The 14,719-nt window shown below is 60.2% G+C and overlaps 1 protein-coding gene across 2 annotated transcripts in view; it reads right to left on the minus strand.

Moving 5' to 3' along the window:
• The window catches only part of EPHB3 (EPH receptor B3), a 29,383-nt gene extending 15,822 nt beyond the window's left edge, over nucleotides 1–13,561 (minus strand). Inside the window, exons 1-2 of one of the 2 annotated variants that reach the window (XM_069024108.1) lie at nucleotides 13,471–13,561; nucleotides 149–213 (exon numbers count right to left, since the gene is read on the minus strand). In XM_069024108.1, coding sequence (XP_068880209.1) covers nucleotides 149–205 — 57 coding nt within the window. In that variant the 5' untranslated portion in view covers nucleotides 206–213; nucleotides 13,471–13,561. The remainder of the gene's footprint in view (nucleotides 1–148; nucleotides 214–13,470) is intronic. The other variant, XM_069024107.1, reaches the window with a different exon arrangement.
• Between the last annotated feature and the right edge of the window lie 1,158 nt (nucleotides 13,562–14,719).

The raw sequence follows: 14,719 nt of genomic DNA on the forward strand, positions 1-14,719 counted from the left end.
GGTTTCATAAGGTGAGGATAAGCGCAGGAGGGAAGGAGAAAAGATGTAGCCAGCTTCACAAAGGCACTGGTGAGAAACCATGATTCCCATGGGGCCAGGGCCAGCTCTGCCCTTTGGAGGTCAGGACCAGTGCTGGTTCCAAACTTACCCCTGTCTCTGGATGAGTTGTCCATGCCAACTCAGAGGTCACCCACTTCGTGTCCATCAGGGTCTCTGGAGAGAAAGGAAGGAGAGAAAGAAGTAATTGGAGATGAAGGCCAAGATTAGAGGGGAAAAAACCAGGAGGAGTGGGGGAGAGGAGAGCTGAGCCTGACATTTCTGTGGAAAACAGCAACTTGGGGGGTGAGACATGGTGGGAGGAGGAGGGAGCGGCGCAGACAGACTCCAGATTTCTCTTCTCCTGTCAAGAGAACAGGAAGAGCGAGGCGTCCCCAGAGAGCTGTGCTGGAGCAGGCAAGCAGCAGGACGAGGAGCCAGCCAGGTGGCCAGGGAGACATGGGGACAGGCTGCCATCCCCAGCCACTAACATGGCCAAACGTGCCCCCCAGCCAGTGCAGGGGGTGCCAAAGGAGGAAGACCAGGCGCCCCTGTCCGCACCCTCCCCCTCTGCATTGGCAGGGTGCGTATTTACTGTGGCTGGGGTTGAAAGGGCCCGTTCCCATGACAGGGCGGTGCGGGCCAGGCAGGTTTATCCAGAGGAGGAGGGACTGGCAGGCTGCTCTCCCAGAGACGCCCCACATCACTCATTTTACAAGAGGGGAGAAGAATTTGACCGTCTGGCCAACATTCCTGGAGCAGACTACAAGACAAACCACCCCGGCAGCATTCCCCAAACAGCCCCAGCCCCAGCCTTGGGGGAGCGAGACGCTTGTCTGGGAAGAGCTGCAATTGCAGGCAGCTGTCGCTAATCCCGGGCAGAGCCGCGTGGCTCCGCACGAGCACCACGCGCAAAAACCGGGAGTGAAACGCAAGGATGAGAACACACTGACATGCTCAGGGGCCAATGGCCCCTCTGTGAGCTGCTGGCCCTGTGAGCCCCACTCCAGGGATGGCCCTTAGGCTGTCTGGAGGGGAGCAGGCACCCCGGGGTCCTCTGGATCTTCTCCTGCCTAGGGGGGGTTTCGCGGAAGGGGGATGCAAATGCCTGGAGGCCCTGGTGTGCTCAGGGGGGTTTTGCTGCCTGCACCGAGCAGGATGCAGGACCAGCGCCAAAACACCTCCCGGATGAGGGCATCCCCCTCCCCAGCTGCAAGCATGGCCTCATCCCAAACCCCGTGCAGCTCCCCACGGGCTGCCCATCCATCCGTCCACTTCTCAGCCCACCCAGGCTTGAGATGAAGGGCAGGGAGCCATGGCTCTCCTAGACCCAGCAGCAGGCTGGGAATGGCTCACTCACACCAGCTGGGGCACAAGGACATGCCAGGGCAGCTCAGTTGTACCAGCACCATGGCTCAGCCCCACAGCAAGAGGCAGTTTCAGCTTCTTTCCTTCCACCCCAGGAAAACCCCAGGCTGACCCAGCCGGGGAGGAAGTGTGGAGGAGGAAGGAAGCATTCACGCATGGCAGGGTTTCGGATGAAGCCCAAACGGAGGTAAACACCTTCTTCCCGTGTCTAAGCCCAGGGAGACCCGCCAGCAGCTCCCAAGCCAGCACCCACAGACAGGCTGGGAGCACAGGCTGTGGGTGCCACCGCAGCACAGATAAACAAGTGCATTCGGGGACACGTGGGCTCTCTGACCTGCCTCGTGGCTTGCCAGGTTCCCAGCTGGGCCAGCGAGCCTGCTTCTCACCCAGGCTGTTCACCTGGAGCAAACACAAACACAGTCCCATTGCGGGCTGGTGGCACTAGCAGTGGACATGGCACTGGGGACAGAGGGAGGAAAACCTTTCATGGTGCCAGCTCCCTGTTGAGAGAGGTACAGAGGGGCACCATCTACAACAGACACCAGTGCAGAGATGGTTACTGGGCAGGGGTTATTTGCTGTTTCTCAAGAAAACAAACTAGGGGCATCTGGCGAAAACAGAGGGAGAGAAGGAAGAAGCCCTCTGCCAAGCAGGTAATGCAGGAAGGTGGGACACAGGATGGGCAGAATGAGTCTGTGCACCCATAAGGCAGCCTCTGCTTGGTCCCGTGGCACTACCTGCCCAGGGGACACAGCAAGCCGCCATCTCTCTCCCTTCCCATTTCCCACACCATCAGTTACTGAATGCCGGCAGGATCCCAAGCATGGCTCTGCATGGCCACAAGACCACTGGAGATGCTGCTGCGCTTCCCAGACCCCTGCGTGGGCTGGCTGCCAGGGCGGGTGGGCAGTGCCAGATGATGGGGGAGCAGGTTCCAGAAGGGGGCTGCCCACACCTCTCAGAGGGACAGGCCCTGCGCTGGCTGCCCTAATAAGGGCACAGTGGTGCCGTGAGGGCCCAGACATGCCGTGCTGGCGGCGAGCAGAGCCAAGTGTGTGCTCAGTGCTCCCAGTGCGGGGCTGCCAGCCCCCGGTGTGGATACTGTGTGGGTCCAGCCAGTGCAAGGCCCTGCTGCTGGCACGGCCAGCTGGGGGTTGTTTCTGCAGGAGGAGCGGGGAAGGGATGCCTGGCTTGCTCAGGGCTGGGGCTGCTGATGGATGAGCGGCTGTGGTGGTGAGTCAGGCTGGGGAGATGGGGATCTAGGTGGCAGGGTGTGCCCGCAAGTAGAGCGACATAAGGATGCTGTGGCAAGCCACAGCATAGCTTGGACTGACCAGACCATGGTGGGTGTTTGCTTCCCAAACCTGTCCAGGGTATGTGGGAACTCTCCTGCCCAGCAGCAGGTCCCATGTAGGAAGCCCTTGCCATAGCAGTCGTCCCCTCCGGCAGCATCCTTCCCCTCGAGTGTCAGCCGTGGGCAGAACCTCAGCTTGGACAGGAGGCTCGCTGCCTGCATCCTAATTTGGCAGCATCTGCCATCTGACCAGCAGAGGAGAGAAAAAACTGACAGAGCCAAGCTGGCTGCTGGCGTGAGAGCCACGTAAACCACACAGAGAGAGCGGGGAGGGGAAATAATAATAATAAAAAAAAATCACTGAGCAACTCAGCTAAAGGAAACAGGCTGATCACAGAGGGCAGTGGGGGCTTCCTGCAGCCACAGGAGTGACCCAGGTGGGGTCAGTGGAGCCTCCCAGACCCTTGCAGCCTGCCACTGTGAAGGCAGTGGATGGAAGGCCCTGTGGGCTTCTGTGCTGCGTGATCCAGGGTCTGGTGGCACATGCTGAGCTGAGCTGCAGAAACTGCTCTCAGCTCTTAAAGGTGCCGCAGAGCTCTCACCGTGGCCTGGCCCTGAACCTGGTCCTCTCTCCCAAAAACACTGGGCTTCAGTGGTTCAGGACCAACCAGCTGCTCTCTCCCTCCGGCCCATGGTGCCAGAGGTGGCCTGAGAGGTGTCACCGGTGATTTCCTGGCGCAGTTCAGGTTTGCAGGTACTGTGGAGGGACGTGAACGGCGTCAGGGCTGGCTGAACAGTGAGTCAAAGCCACTTCAATCCCGCACACCACAGCAAGAGCCTGGTCCCATTAGTCAACGGGAAATTGGCTCCCAATTTCACCAGCTTGGGGAAGTCACCCTAAGGCTTGCTTTATCACTGTCTGCAGCGCTGGGAGTTGTCCTTACCTTCAGCTGGGCAAAAGCAAGAGATAGAGCAGGAGCCTTGCTATGCTCAGCAAGTGCAGCTGGCCATGGCTGACTCCACATCGAAGCAGGAGTTCCATGGCAGAGTGGGATCCCGGGATAGGGAAAGATTCTTACTCCTTGGACAGGGCTGTCAGCATCATTCTGGCTGCCTCTTGCCTGCCCTGCAAGTCTCCTCCCAAGCACATCCCAAGCTGCAAAGACGAGGGGTCCCCTACCAGCAGCCCTCCCATCACCTCCACAGAGTCCCCAGCAGCTCACTAGGTGTTTGAAGCCCTGGCAAGGACCCATCTGGAGCCAGGGACCTCTTTCTCCCAGTGCTGAGGCTCAGGAATGCAGCATGCATGGTCTGAGGCCAGCGAAAACGTTTGAACTCCCCCCTTAAGAGGCCCAGAGAGCCCGTCTCGCGCTGTTGAGCGGCAGACGCGCGCAGCAGAGATGGCTGAGCCAGAAAAGGGGGGGAAATATCAAAATTCTTTCAAGATGAAGCCACTGGGGAAGACTCAATCGTCTCCACCAATACGCTCCACTTTAAACACTCCCTCCTTTGAATACGTGGACTGATGGCTTTTATCAGGATACGCTAGCAATGTAGGATGCCAGCTCTTTGCCCCGATGAGGAGAAGGCAGCTCATGCAAGTCCACAGCATCCTGGAAGAAGGCAAGGGAGAAAAGTTAGTAAAGACACCCACACAGCCTCACTGCAAACAGAGGAACCTGTTCTGCAACGTACCCATGCTCTCTGGGAGCTATGCACACCATGGCACCATGTCTGCAGAAGCTCAGCATGGGGCAAGTGGCCTGGACTGGCCTTATGTGGCCACTTGCCCCACGCTGAACTCCTGCAGATGCCATCAATGGCCAGGCCATTTGCCCCAGGACATGGCTTGGCTTCCACCATGGTGGCTGCTAACAGTAGTGCCAGATACCTCTTCCCCTCACTGCCATGCTTTTCTTCTCTGGAAGGAATGCCAGCTTGTTTAGAGATGCGCTTTAAATCTTGGGAGACTGCCTGCTAGTCAAAAAGCCACCAAAAGGGGCATCTCTCTGCATATTTTAATTTCCTTCTCGGTTTTGAAGATAATTATGCCAGGAGCGAGTGGCCTTGTGTGCTCTCCATTCAAGCACCTATCGGTACAATTAATCCCAGCACTGTTCTGAGCAGCGGCACAAAGGGCCTTTGGTGTAAGGTCCTTTATCTGGGAACAAAGAGCTGCCTGTGGGAGAGAACCTGAGGTTGCACTTTTCCCGCTGACAAGCGTTCCGTACACAAAAGCTGAGCCACGGGAGCACCCTGTGAGCGCGTCAGGTCTGGGAGACCCCGCAACACGTTTTCTTGAAGCATGTAGCTAACCCAGATCCCTCCTCCTCCAGGAAGGTTCTTCCCCCTCCGACCCCAGCTAAACCCTATAGCCATCCTCCTCCCAGGCAGGGGATGCCCCTGCTCCAAGGCTAGGGGACTCCACATGCTGCCTGCATTTAGAAAGCTCACCCGTCCCGCTCAGCCCACGTGCTCCGTGGATGGAGCACACCACAGACAGCAGCTTTGGAGCACAGGAGGTGGCGTGCTGGGAGGTTTCAGCACTTGGCAGCCCCTTGTGCCGGAGCTGCACTGCAGGGAGGAGAGGCTCCTGCTGATGCGGTCAAGAGCCAGGAGAGCAGGGAGGAAGGCTGCAGCCAGGGTGGGAGGCAGCAGGCAGGGAGGGCACCAGCAGGCATCCTTGGTGGTCAGGGGGTACCCATGGTGGACGTGCCAGGCATGGGGTTTGGGAGCCTGGGGAAGGTTCTGGCAGGCACTGTCTGCTAGTTCCCTCTGCAGGGATGGGGCTGGCAGCACTGCCAGCATGCTGCACAGCTCACATGCACTCATCCTCCCCCAGGAATCCCATCTCTTCTGGGGACCCCCTGCACACCGGTCTACCCTAGCACCCAGCGCAAGGCCAGGGGGCTGTGCTGGTCCCACCCTTGCCCTCCCCGACTGTCAGGCTGGGCAGGCCAGGCAGTGCGGTTCAGCCCAAGGGAAGGGCTGGAGCACTCCCTATCACCGCCCACGCTGGGAACCTGTCCTTATGCCGAGCAGGGCGCCTGCTGCTCCTCAGCGCCAAGGGGGGAGACGCGAGGCTGCCGTAGGAGCTGGCCCCCACCCCATCCCTTGCCAGGGCAGCATGGGGGCTCTGACTGCCCATGCCCACCAATGTCCACCTGTCCCAGGTCCGAAGCAAGCCGGCGACTTGTCAATGAACTGGGAACAAAGGGAAGAGAGGAGGGGAAGAAAGAAAAAAAAGGGGCCTGTATCACAGCTGTGGCCCTTCATGCCAAGGGCGTTTGGCCCATCATCAAAGGGGATCGGATTTGCTGAGGCAAATGATGACACATCCACTTCAAGCGGGGCAGGTTCTGCCTGCTGCTGGAGGCGAGCCACCGGAGTGAAGAAGTACTGTGGGCACTTAATAATAGACTCATTATTTCTGCATTATGGCAGGGCCCAGAGGCCCCAACTGAGATTAAGGCCCCTCTGCGCACACAGGGCACATGCACACACCAAGCCGGGCAGTGCCTGCCCAGAGAGCCCAGCCAGGGGTGGGCAGCACTGCCAGTCCTGGCATCATTCACCACTGCCAGTTCTGACCCCGCCAGAACCATGGTAAGCTCACAGCAGGGCCCAAAACTCCAATTCCAAGGATGCATCCTTCATTTCCCAATCCCACACCTACACTGGGGTATTAACCTCAAGCCAGGAGACAGTCCCATGGCTCTGAGCCACACTGGCCTACTGCATCTCTCTCATAGTCCTCCCCACCCGATCCCAATGTCCTGCACCTTCTGCATTGGCAAGGTCCAGATCCCAGATGACTGGGAGCTGCCTGGCATGTGGGGCGGAGGGGGACAGGAATGCTCCCTCCATCCAGCTCTGCCCTGTTGCCGACCCACCATCCGCTAACCGGCTGAAGAGGGTTTTCCGGCCACGTGCTCCTCACCAGGAGCTGTTTCCTGATGGCTGCAAGACAGACTGAAGCATGTGAGAGAGGACAGGTGCCAGCTCTGCAAAAGGCAGCTCAAGTGGCAGCGGCTGGGATGCAGGGAGGGATGGGTGCTCCTTTCTGCCTGGTCACACACTGGATCAAGGCGGGAAGGGCAGGTTTCTGCTGTTTTACAAGCAGGGCCACACCAAGCTGGGCTCCAGCACCCACCAGCATCACACTGTGAGCACCCCCTTCCAAAACATAGCACTGGGAGCCTGGGACTATTGCCTGGGACAGCAGCTCCTGCCTTCCAGCTGCATGCCAAGGACACGTGCAGCCCACTGCCCAAAGCCTGCCAGGTCCTGCTGCCAGGCCCTGGTCCTGCAGAAAGGCTGTACCAACGCTGGGAGAGGATGGGAGCCAGCTGCCCAAGCCCAGCCCTGCACTGCAATTACTGTTCTATTAATACCATAGGGATTTCGGATGTCAGAGCCCAGTGTGCTACGCCAGGGTCAGCCTGGCCAAGGAAGAGCTGCCATCCCTGCCCACATGGTGGATGTGCCCTGGTACTTGCTGCTTGAGCTTGTCCAGGAGGACAAGATGCTTTTGCTGTGCCAGGCTGTGTGCAAAGGGGAATGGACAGATCCCACAGACAGCCTCTCATCCTTGCTTGCTACCAGACTGCCCACTTGGGACAGGAATGTCCCTGCCTGGCCCAGGGGAAGGGGCTGCCCGCTTCAGCTCTCTGCCATAGGGACAATGCAACCAGCTGTGCCAGGCAGGCCAGAGCTCTATGGCCAGCAGGCAGGACAGATTTATAGGTCGCCGTCCCCAGCAGGAATGGCCATGCAGCCGTCCTCTGCTGCCACAGAAATAACTCATCCGATCAGGAGACGCCAGACCTGTTCGAGCCACAAATGCCATTGACTAGGACATAGGCAGAAAATCAGCCTGCGAAGACACCCTTATTTCCAGGACATGTTATGATGGGGACGCTCCTGCCACCTCTCTCTGTGACCCCATTGCCCTGTGGCCATGGTTTCATGGGACAGATGTCCCCACGGGGCCACCAAGCTGAGCTGGGCTGGTGGGGGCAGATGAAGAGCCCCAAAATCCCCAGGGCAAGGAAGAAAACACGGTCGGTACTGCAGACCTGCCTCCGCAGGGCAACTGTTTGCGTCAGGCTGAGATCCAAAAGGCCCCTCTCCCCCTCCAGCTCCATTTTTTTCCAGGTTGTACTTTTGGAAAGTGCCCAGAGAAGGAGTAATGACATTTAAAAGAAAAAAAAACCCCACCCCTTCCCCAAAAAAGGTTACTCGGTGCACATCCAAAGGCTCGCCCCACAGACGGGTAGCTTGGCTGCCAAGCTCCATCCCATCCCGGCAGCACAGAGTGGGAGTTTCTGCCAAGATCTCCCTCCTCTCTACTGCCTGGGGCAGTTACCCAAATCTCCGCGCTGCTCTCTGCTCTCTTCCACAGCTCTCCAAGAGCACCAAGCCCATCTGGAACTGCTTAAACCCAAATATTGCCCCCCCTCTCTCCTCCACCTCCCCCACCCCCAAAGTCAGATTCTTCCAAAGTTAAAACAAGCACAGAGTCAGGAGGGGGTGCCGGGCCGGGCTGACTCGCTCCTTCATTTCGGTTTAATTTCTGGGGAACTAGAATAAATCTGTTCCTGGCGATCGTTCAAGCCCTGCACATTTTTCTCATTAATAAAAAAAGGCCTTGGATAGCACGCTGTGTATGCATGCCCCCCCTCCCTGCGGGGTCCCCCCGCGCCCCAGCCCTTGCTGGGCAGGCGCTGAGCACCCAAGAGATGCAGGAGTGGGTGCAGGGGACATGGGGACAGCAGTGTCCCTTCCCCGGGACAGGGATGGATTTCAGCAGCCCCGCGCAACAGCCACACCTCAGAGAGGAACAGGGAGGCTCAAATCCCCCTGCAGCTGCTGCTGGGCAGGAGAGTCCTGGCGGAGGGCTCCCCTGGGAGGGGACATCCCTGCCGCCCACTCCTCCGGCACTGCAGCCCCCGCAGGGGCCCTGGGGCATTCCTGGGGAGGGGGCTGGGAAACAGGTGTTTGTCAACAGCTCCTGCCACATGCATGAGAAACGCCAGGCCCCGCAGCGCAGCAGGGCTTAGCAATGGGCAAAAATAAAATAAAGAGAACCCCCCCAGCAAAATCCTCCCCCCTGTCCCAGGCTGGGACCCTCAGCCAACACACGCTGGCACGTGCATGGAGAGTGGCCGATGGGCCTGGTGCTCAGCCCTGCCGCTGTGCTCCAGCCTCTTCCCAAAATGGCTCCCGTTCCTCTTCAGCAGGGCGGCCATGTGAAGCCAGCACTGGGCTCGCTACCTCCTGACTCAGGGAGCACAGGCTGGAGGACTGAGCTGTGCCGAGGGGAAAGCGGGCACCAGGGGAGGGATGCAGCCCCTCTGGGAATGGCGGCACTGTGGGAAAGGGACGTAGCCCTGCGGAAAGGGGACGTTGCCCCACTCCCAAGCTCGGCTCCATGACTCCTCCATGGCCATGCTGAGGGCGGGTGATAATGGTCCCCAAGCACAGGATGATGAGGTTTCACCAACTGTGCCAAGCCTGTCCCTCCACAGGCAGGATGCCCACATGCCCTTCCTACAAAATGGCTCCCACTTGGGGCTCAGCTCTGTGAGGGAACGGCCCATGCCCCACTGCCAGCACCGCCCAGCCAGAGCACAGGGCTGGGTTTGGAGCAACAACAACAACAACAAAAATGCAATAAAAAAACCAAAACATGACTTCAAATGGGACGGTCCCAGGCTGGTGGGAGTGTCACTGCAACAGGCTGCCTGGCCTTCAAGATGGCAGCCCATCCCCTGGGGCATGAGGCTCTACAAGGAGATTCCTGGCCTTGGAGGGGCACCCCCATCCCCACCATCCCCCAAACGCTTCATGGGAACATGCTGGACACAGAAACAACAGCAGCTCATTATGGTTTCAACCGCTGAGAAGCTTGTGGCAATGGCAACCACCAGCTCCACCGCAGCCCTTGGGTATAGTCCCCCTTTCCCAGGATTCTCCTCCGGCGGAGGCTGACACCCACCCTGTGGTCTGCACCAGCTGAGAGTGGGGATTCCGACCCCGGGGCCGCCCCAGCACCCTTCCCCCAGCGCGGCTCCCAGGCAGAGACGCTTAATCCCGACAAACCAGTTTGACTCAGCACAACAGGAACAGCTACAATTTTAAAAACATGCAAGTCTGTGATTCAGATTGCTGGGGCTGTTTTAATTAAACACCAAGCTCCCCTGCTCCAGCAGCAGCAGCAAACGGCTCACGGAAAGAAAATGCAACAAACTGGTTTCCCCAAATATCTCTTGCAGTAAGTCATCATAACAAAACAAGGAGTTTCGGTTCATTCCTTAAAAACCAGAGGCCGCTATTCCCAATCGCAAGGGCTGGGCAGGCATGGCCTGGCAGCCACAGCCTCGCTGTACACTGAGGCAGAAACATGGGGCTGCAAATGGACCCCGGCGCTCCAAGTTTTCCCTCTCCCTGGCTCTCCGCATGCTTCACTTGACACAAAGGAAAGCCCTTCTCCCCTCCTCAGGAGCACGGACGGGAAGGCTTCCTCAAGCGCAGCTTTTAGTGAGGAATGGGAGATTTAATGAATCCAGTGAGTGTTGCGGAGCCCCACGATCCGCTTTCCCTCACAGCCCTACCCCAAGCATCCATAAAACAGCAGGGCCAACTTCTCCCATTGCCCCGCCAAGAAACATGCCATTTCTGTGAAAAGTAATTAAACAGAAAGCAAATCTCTCTGCCAAGAAAATACCTGGCAGTTCCAGCACAGGGGTCAATTAAGCAGGGGTTTGCTGGTGCAGAGAGAAGCGTGGTCAATCTGTGTAACACCCAGCTGGAGTCTGGGAGGTACCACTGGGCAGAGACCAGATGAAGAAAATCCCCCCTAGAAATCTTGCTGCGTTGGGGAGTTTGGCTATTTCACTAGAGCCCAAGTCTGCTCAGGACTACGTGCAGCAAACTGCAGTGCTTCTGCATGGAAGTTTATGGGGAAGCACGTGGGAAACCCCAAGTTTAAATGGAGTCCTGAATCCAGAGTGGCTGCTCAGGGAAGGAATGGCCTGGGAGAGTGGCTCCTAGGGAGAGCAAGTCCCTGTCCCAGTCCACCCGCACCCCCAGGGCGACAGCCAGATCCAGTCTGTGGCTGTCCATGCTCCCTTGAGCCAGGGTGTTTTGAAGCCTGGGGTTTTACCCCTGGATGGTGGGCAAGGGCCTGGAACGCAGCACATTCCCCATGCTGTTCCACTGCATCCGCTCCCCACAGGGCCTCTGCTCCCACAGCCCCGCCGGGACAAACTCCTCGGCTCAAACCCCTGCGCCGGAGAAAGGATCCGCTGTTGCCCCCGGATAGAGCATTCCTTCTGCAGCCGGCCTGGGGACTGCTGAACCGGAGAAGAAAAACACATTGTGACTTCAAACAAACCCAGCGCACTTACAGGATCTGGAGAGAAACCATTTTCTCCTCGGCAGCACAAAGCCCTCACTGAGCTGCTGCCGAGCGCGGCTTTTCTCCTCCACCCCCGTGGGGCCTTGTAAAGAAACCCAACTCCCCACCATACCCTTGGGAACGGGGAGCGCCATCCAGCCCCAAAGCCCCCTGCCCTTCCAGCCCGGCACCAGCCGTAAGCCCAGCCCAGTGCACCTCGGAGGGGACGGTAAAGTGGCCGGGGTCTGGGGACTGCTCACTGCTGTTGTCTGCAGGACGTGCGTACAGATTTATGGCCACGCCAGATTTATGATCAGCACTAAAATATCCAAACAAACGTGCACACGAGATTTACAGTAACCACTGGAACGCGCCGGTCCCCGTTGGAAAGCAGCGTTGAGCATGGACAGAAATGCCCAACGCAGCAGAAGAGTGACCCTGATGCGAGCAGCGGCTTCCCTAAGCTGGGCAAGGCAGAAGCCTCTCCAGGCCAGCTGCAACTTTCCATCCAGCTCGAACAAGAGCAAAGGGAAAAAAAAATTTAAAAAAAAAAAAAAAAAAAAAAAAAGGAAGAGACAGAGAGAGAAAGAATCCCAGGGGAATCGGGGCCAGCCCAAAAACTGCTGGGCAGCTGCCAGCCAGCCCCGAAGTGGTTCCACCGGGCTGGCACCCAGCTGGGCCCTGACCTCTCAGATGGTGTGTTCAGCCACTGACCCCTCCACACATTCGGGAAGCTGAAAAAACCCAGTGACTCCTCAGCAGGGGCTGTTTATTTTCTCTCCATCAGACTCTTTGCACTGCTCCATCCCTGGACGGCAGCGGGGGAGAGGCTGGGGCTCCCTGTTTCCCCAGGGACTGGAGGGACCGTCCCCAGGTGATGCACATCGGTGCTGCCAGCCCCCACGCCAGCTATCCTTCCCAAATTCCCAAACCGCTGATGGGAAGCACGTTGTGAGGGGCTACCCGCAAGCGTGGGGCCTCGCCGGGCTCCCTGCCTATAACTTCATCCTCCGGCACCTCTCCAGAAGGCAGGGATCCCCGGGCCGGTGCTCGGGAGCCTCCATCCCGCGAGGGCTGAGTGCTGCTCGCTTCTCCCTTCCCCTCCTGCCGCGGGGTCCCCGCTTAGCCGGGAGCTCACGGACCCGGCAGGCCCACAGCTCTGATTCCTACAGCGTACAAAGGACGAGGAGTTGTAATTTTTTTTTTTCCCTATTAAAGAAAAACCAAAAAATCGCACGGAGGGAGGATGAAAAGGAACGCAGACAACAACCACCCCCCAAACTTTTTACAAAGCCCAAAGCCGGAGGAAAGACGTCCCCCATCCACCGCAGCGGGGGAGGGCTCCTGCCCACGGCCACCCCCGGCGCCGCGGCCCGAACCTCGCAACGCGGGGCGACGGCAGCGGGAGCCCGAGCACGACACCCGCTCCGAGCAGCCCCCGGGCGGGGGCACCCACAGCTCCGCTCCGACCGGGGGATCTCCCTTCCCTTCCGTCCCTCCCTTCCCAGCCCCCTCCCGCCGCTCCGGCAGCGGGTTCGGTTACCGGACACCGGAACGCCGCCGCCCCTGGCACTCCGGCCGGAGCCCCGCACAATTTGTGCCGAGACAAAAACCCGTCCGGGCCCTCTTCTCCTCCTTCTCTCCGGTGCGACCCGCCTTGCCCGCCCGGGAACCCCCGGTACCCCAGCGGGGCCAAAAGCCTCTTTCCTCGCTCAAAGCTGGGGGTGCAACGGCGCTGCCCCGCGGACCTGCGTCCACTCTCCAAGGGGGAGAGAATTACTCCCCATTCTATTCCCAACTCCATCGGAACTCGAGGGTGGAAGAGCCGCGGAGCGCAGACCCGGTCGGGGGTAGATGCGGCACGCGTGGCCACTCGCCCCGGAGGTCCCACGCTGGAGCCTCGGGGGTTAAGGCAGCGGGCGCGGCGAGCCCTGCCGGGGAAGGGATGGAGCCGGACACGGCACACGGACACTCCTTCCGCGGCCCCACCAGTTCTGGCACGCCGCGAGCTTCCACTGAAAGAAATATTAATTTTCCAGCCCTCTCGGTCGTGGCGAAAAGCCTCGAAACGTGAACCGAGTATCCAAAGAGGCGCCGCTCCCTGCCAGCAGCCGCCGGCCGCGGATGCCGCGGCTCTGCCGCGCCGGGCTCGGTTCCACGGGGCGTTGACTCTGAAACCTACTGAGGGCGGCTAAGCGCTGGGAGCGGGGCTGCGGCGGCGAGCTCTCCGCGGGGACAACCGGGCATCCGCGGCGCGACGACGAGTCGAGCTGAGCCACAACGGGCCTGGGACATCCCGGAGGATGCGTGCACCCGTGCGCGGTGGCCCGGGCCCCGGCGCGGCGGACGGGCACGCCCGCCCGGTACTCACCCTCCAGAGCGCGGCGGCCACCGGGGAGCAGCAGGAGCAGCAGGAGGGGGAGCAGCGGCGGCGGCGGCGGGGGGGCCCCCGGGCGAGCCGCGGCCATGGCGGGGGCGGTGCGGGCGGCCCCGCCGGGCAGTCCCGAGCTCGGCGCCACGCGCGGTTCCTCTCACCGCCGCGCCACGCTCGCGCTCTGGCGCCGCCGCCGCCGCCGCCGCCGCTGAGCCGAGCGGGGCGGGGCCCGCCCGCCAATCACCCCGCCCCTGGCAACCCGGCGCCCCTGGCGACGGCGAGCGCGGCGCCGATTGGGCGGCGCCGGAGCGGGGGGCGGAGCCTCCGCGGAAAGATGAATCGGAGGGGGCGGGCGCTGCTCGGCGCGCCCCCCTTGGCCCCGCCCCCCGGCGCGGGAGGCGCAGGGCGGGGAGCGCGCCCCACCCAGCGGCCGCCGGCGGAACTGGGCTCTTAAAGGCGCCGCGCGCCCGGCCTGCCCCGCAGACCCCCGGCCCGCGCTGCCCGGTCCCCCGCCCCGCCGGGTGCGGGTGAGTGCGTGAGCCTGGCAGTGTGTGTGATGACGGGATCGTGGGGCCCTCTGTTCCACACTACTGGCAGCCTGGTTTACCTTCGCCACCCATTGCTATCCCGTTCTCTACAGTCCCATCCCATCTCTTATGCATCCCACCCTTTGCCAACCCATCTCACCCCATTCTTCCCCAGCCCATCCCGTACATCCCATCTCGTCGTACCACAAGCCTCCCCACCACACCATGATTCCCACCGTGGTGACAGGGATGAGTTCTGTGATCCTGGCCAAGCTGAAACCATAGAGAGAGCACTTGAAGTCACCTCTCCCAGGACCCCCACCTCTACCCACAAGGTGTCTTCCCCACCACATTCCTCGTGGGAGAAGGTGTTGGTTACTGTGCATGCAGCCACAGCTTCCAAACCTGTGGGTGCCTCAGTCTTCTTTCCCCTCTGTCCTGACTTTGCTATGGGAAGGTCTTAGGACCCTCTCTGGGACAGAGTCTGATCCCTTGGGATGGTGTATCCACACACACTGTCCTGGTGGTTGGAGCTGGCACTTCCACATCCTTCAGGACAGACACATGCCTGTGGGACACGTGCTGCGACCTGTCCTGGCCCTCTGCGCTGCATCTGCCCCTCAGAAGCCTGGGGAGGCTTCACTTGGGTTTAGCAAAATCCCCCAAGTCCCTGATGTTGTGGAATGCTGATGCCCCTGGTCCCTGGGAGTGGCTGGAAC

Source organism: Aphelocoma coerulescens, chromosome 9 (assembly GCF_041296385.1).
Source record: "Aphelocoma coerulescens isolate FSJ_1873_10779 chromosome 9, UR_Acoe_1.0, whole genome shotgun sequence".
Lineage (NCBI taxonomy): Eukaryota > Metazoa > Chordata > Aves > Passeriformes > Corvidae > Aphelocoma > Aphelocoma coerulescens.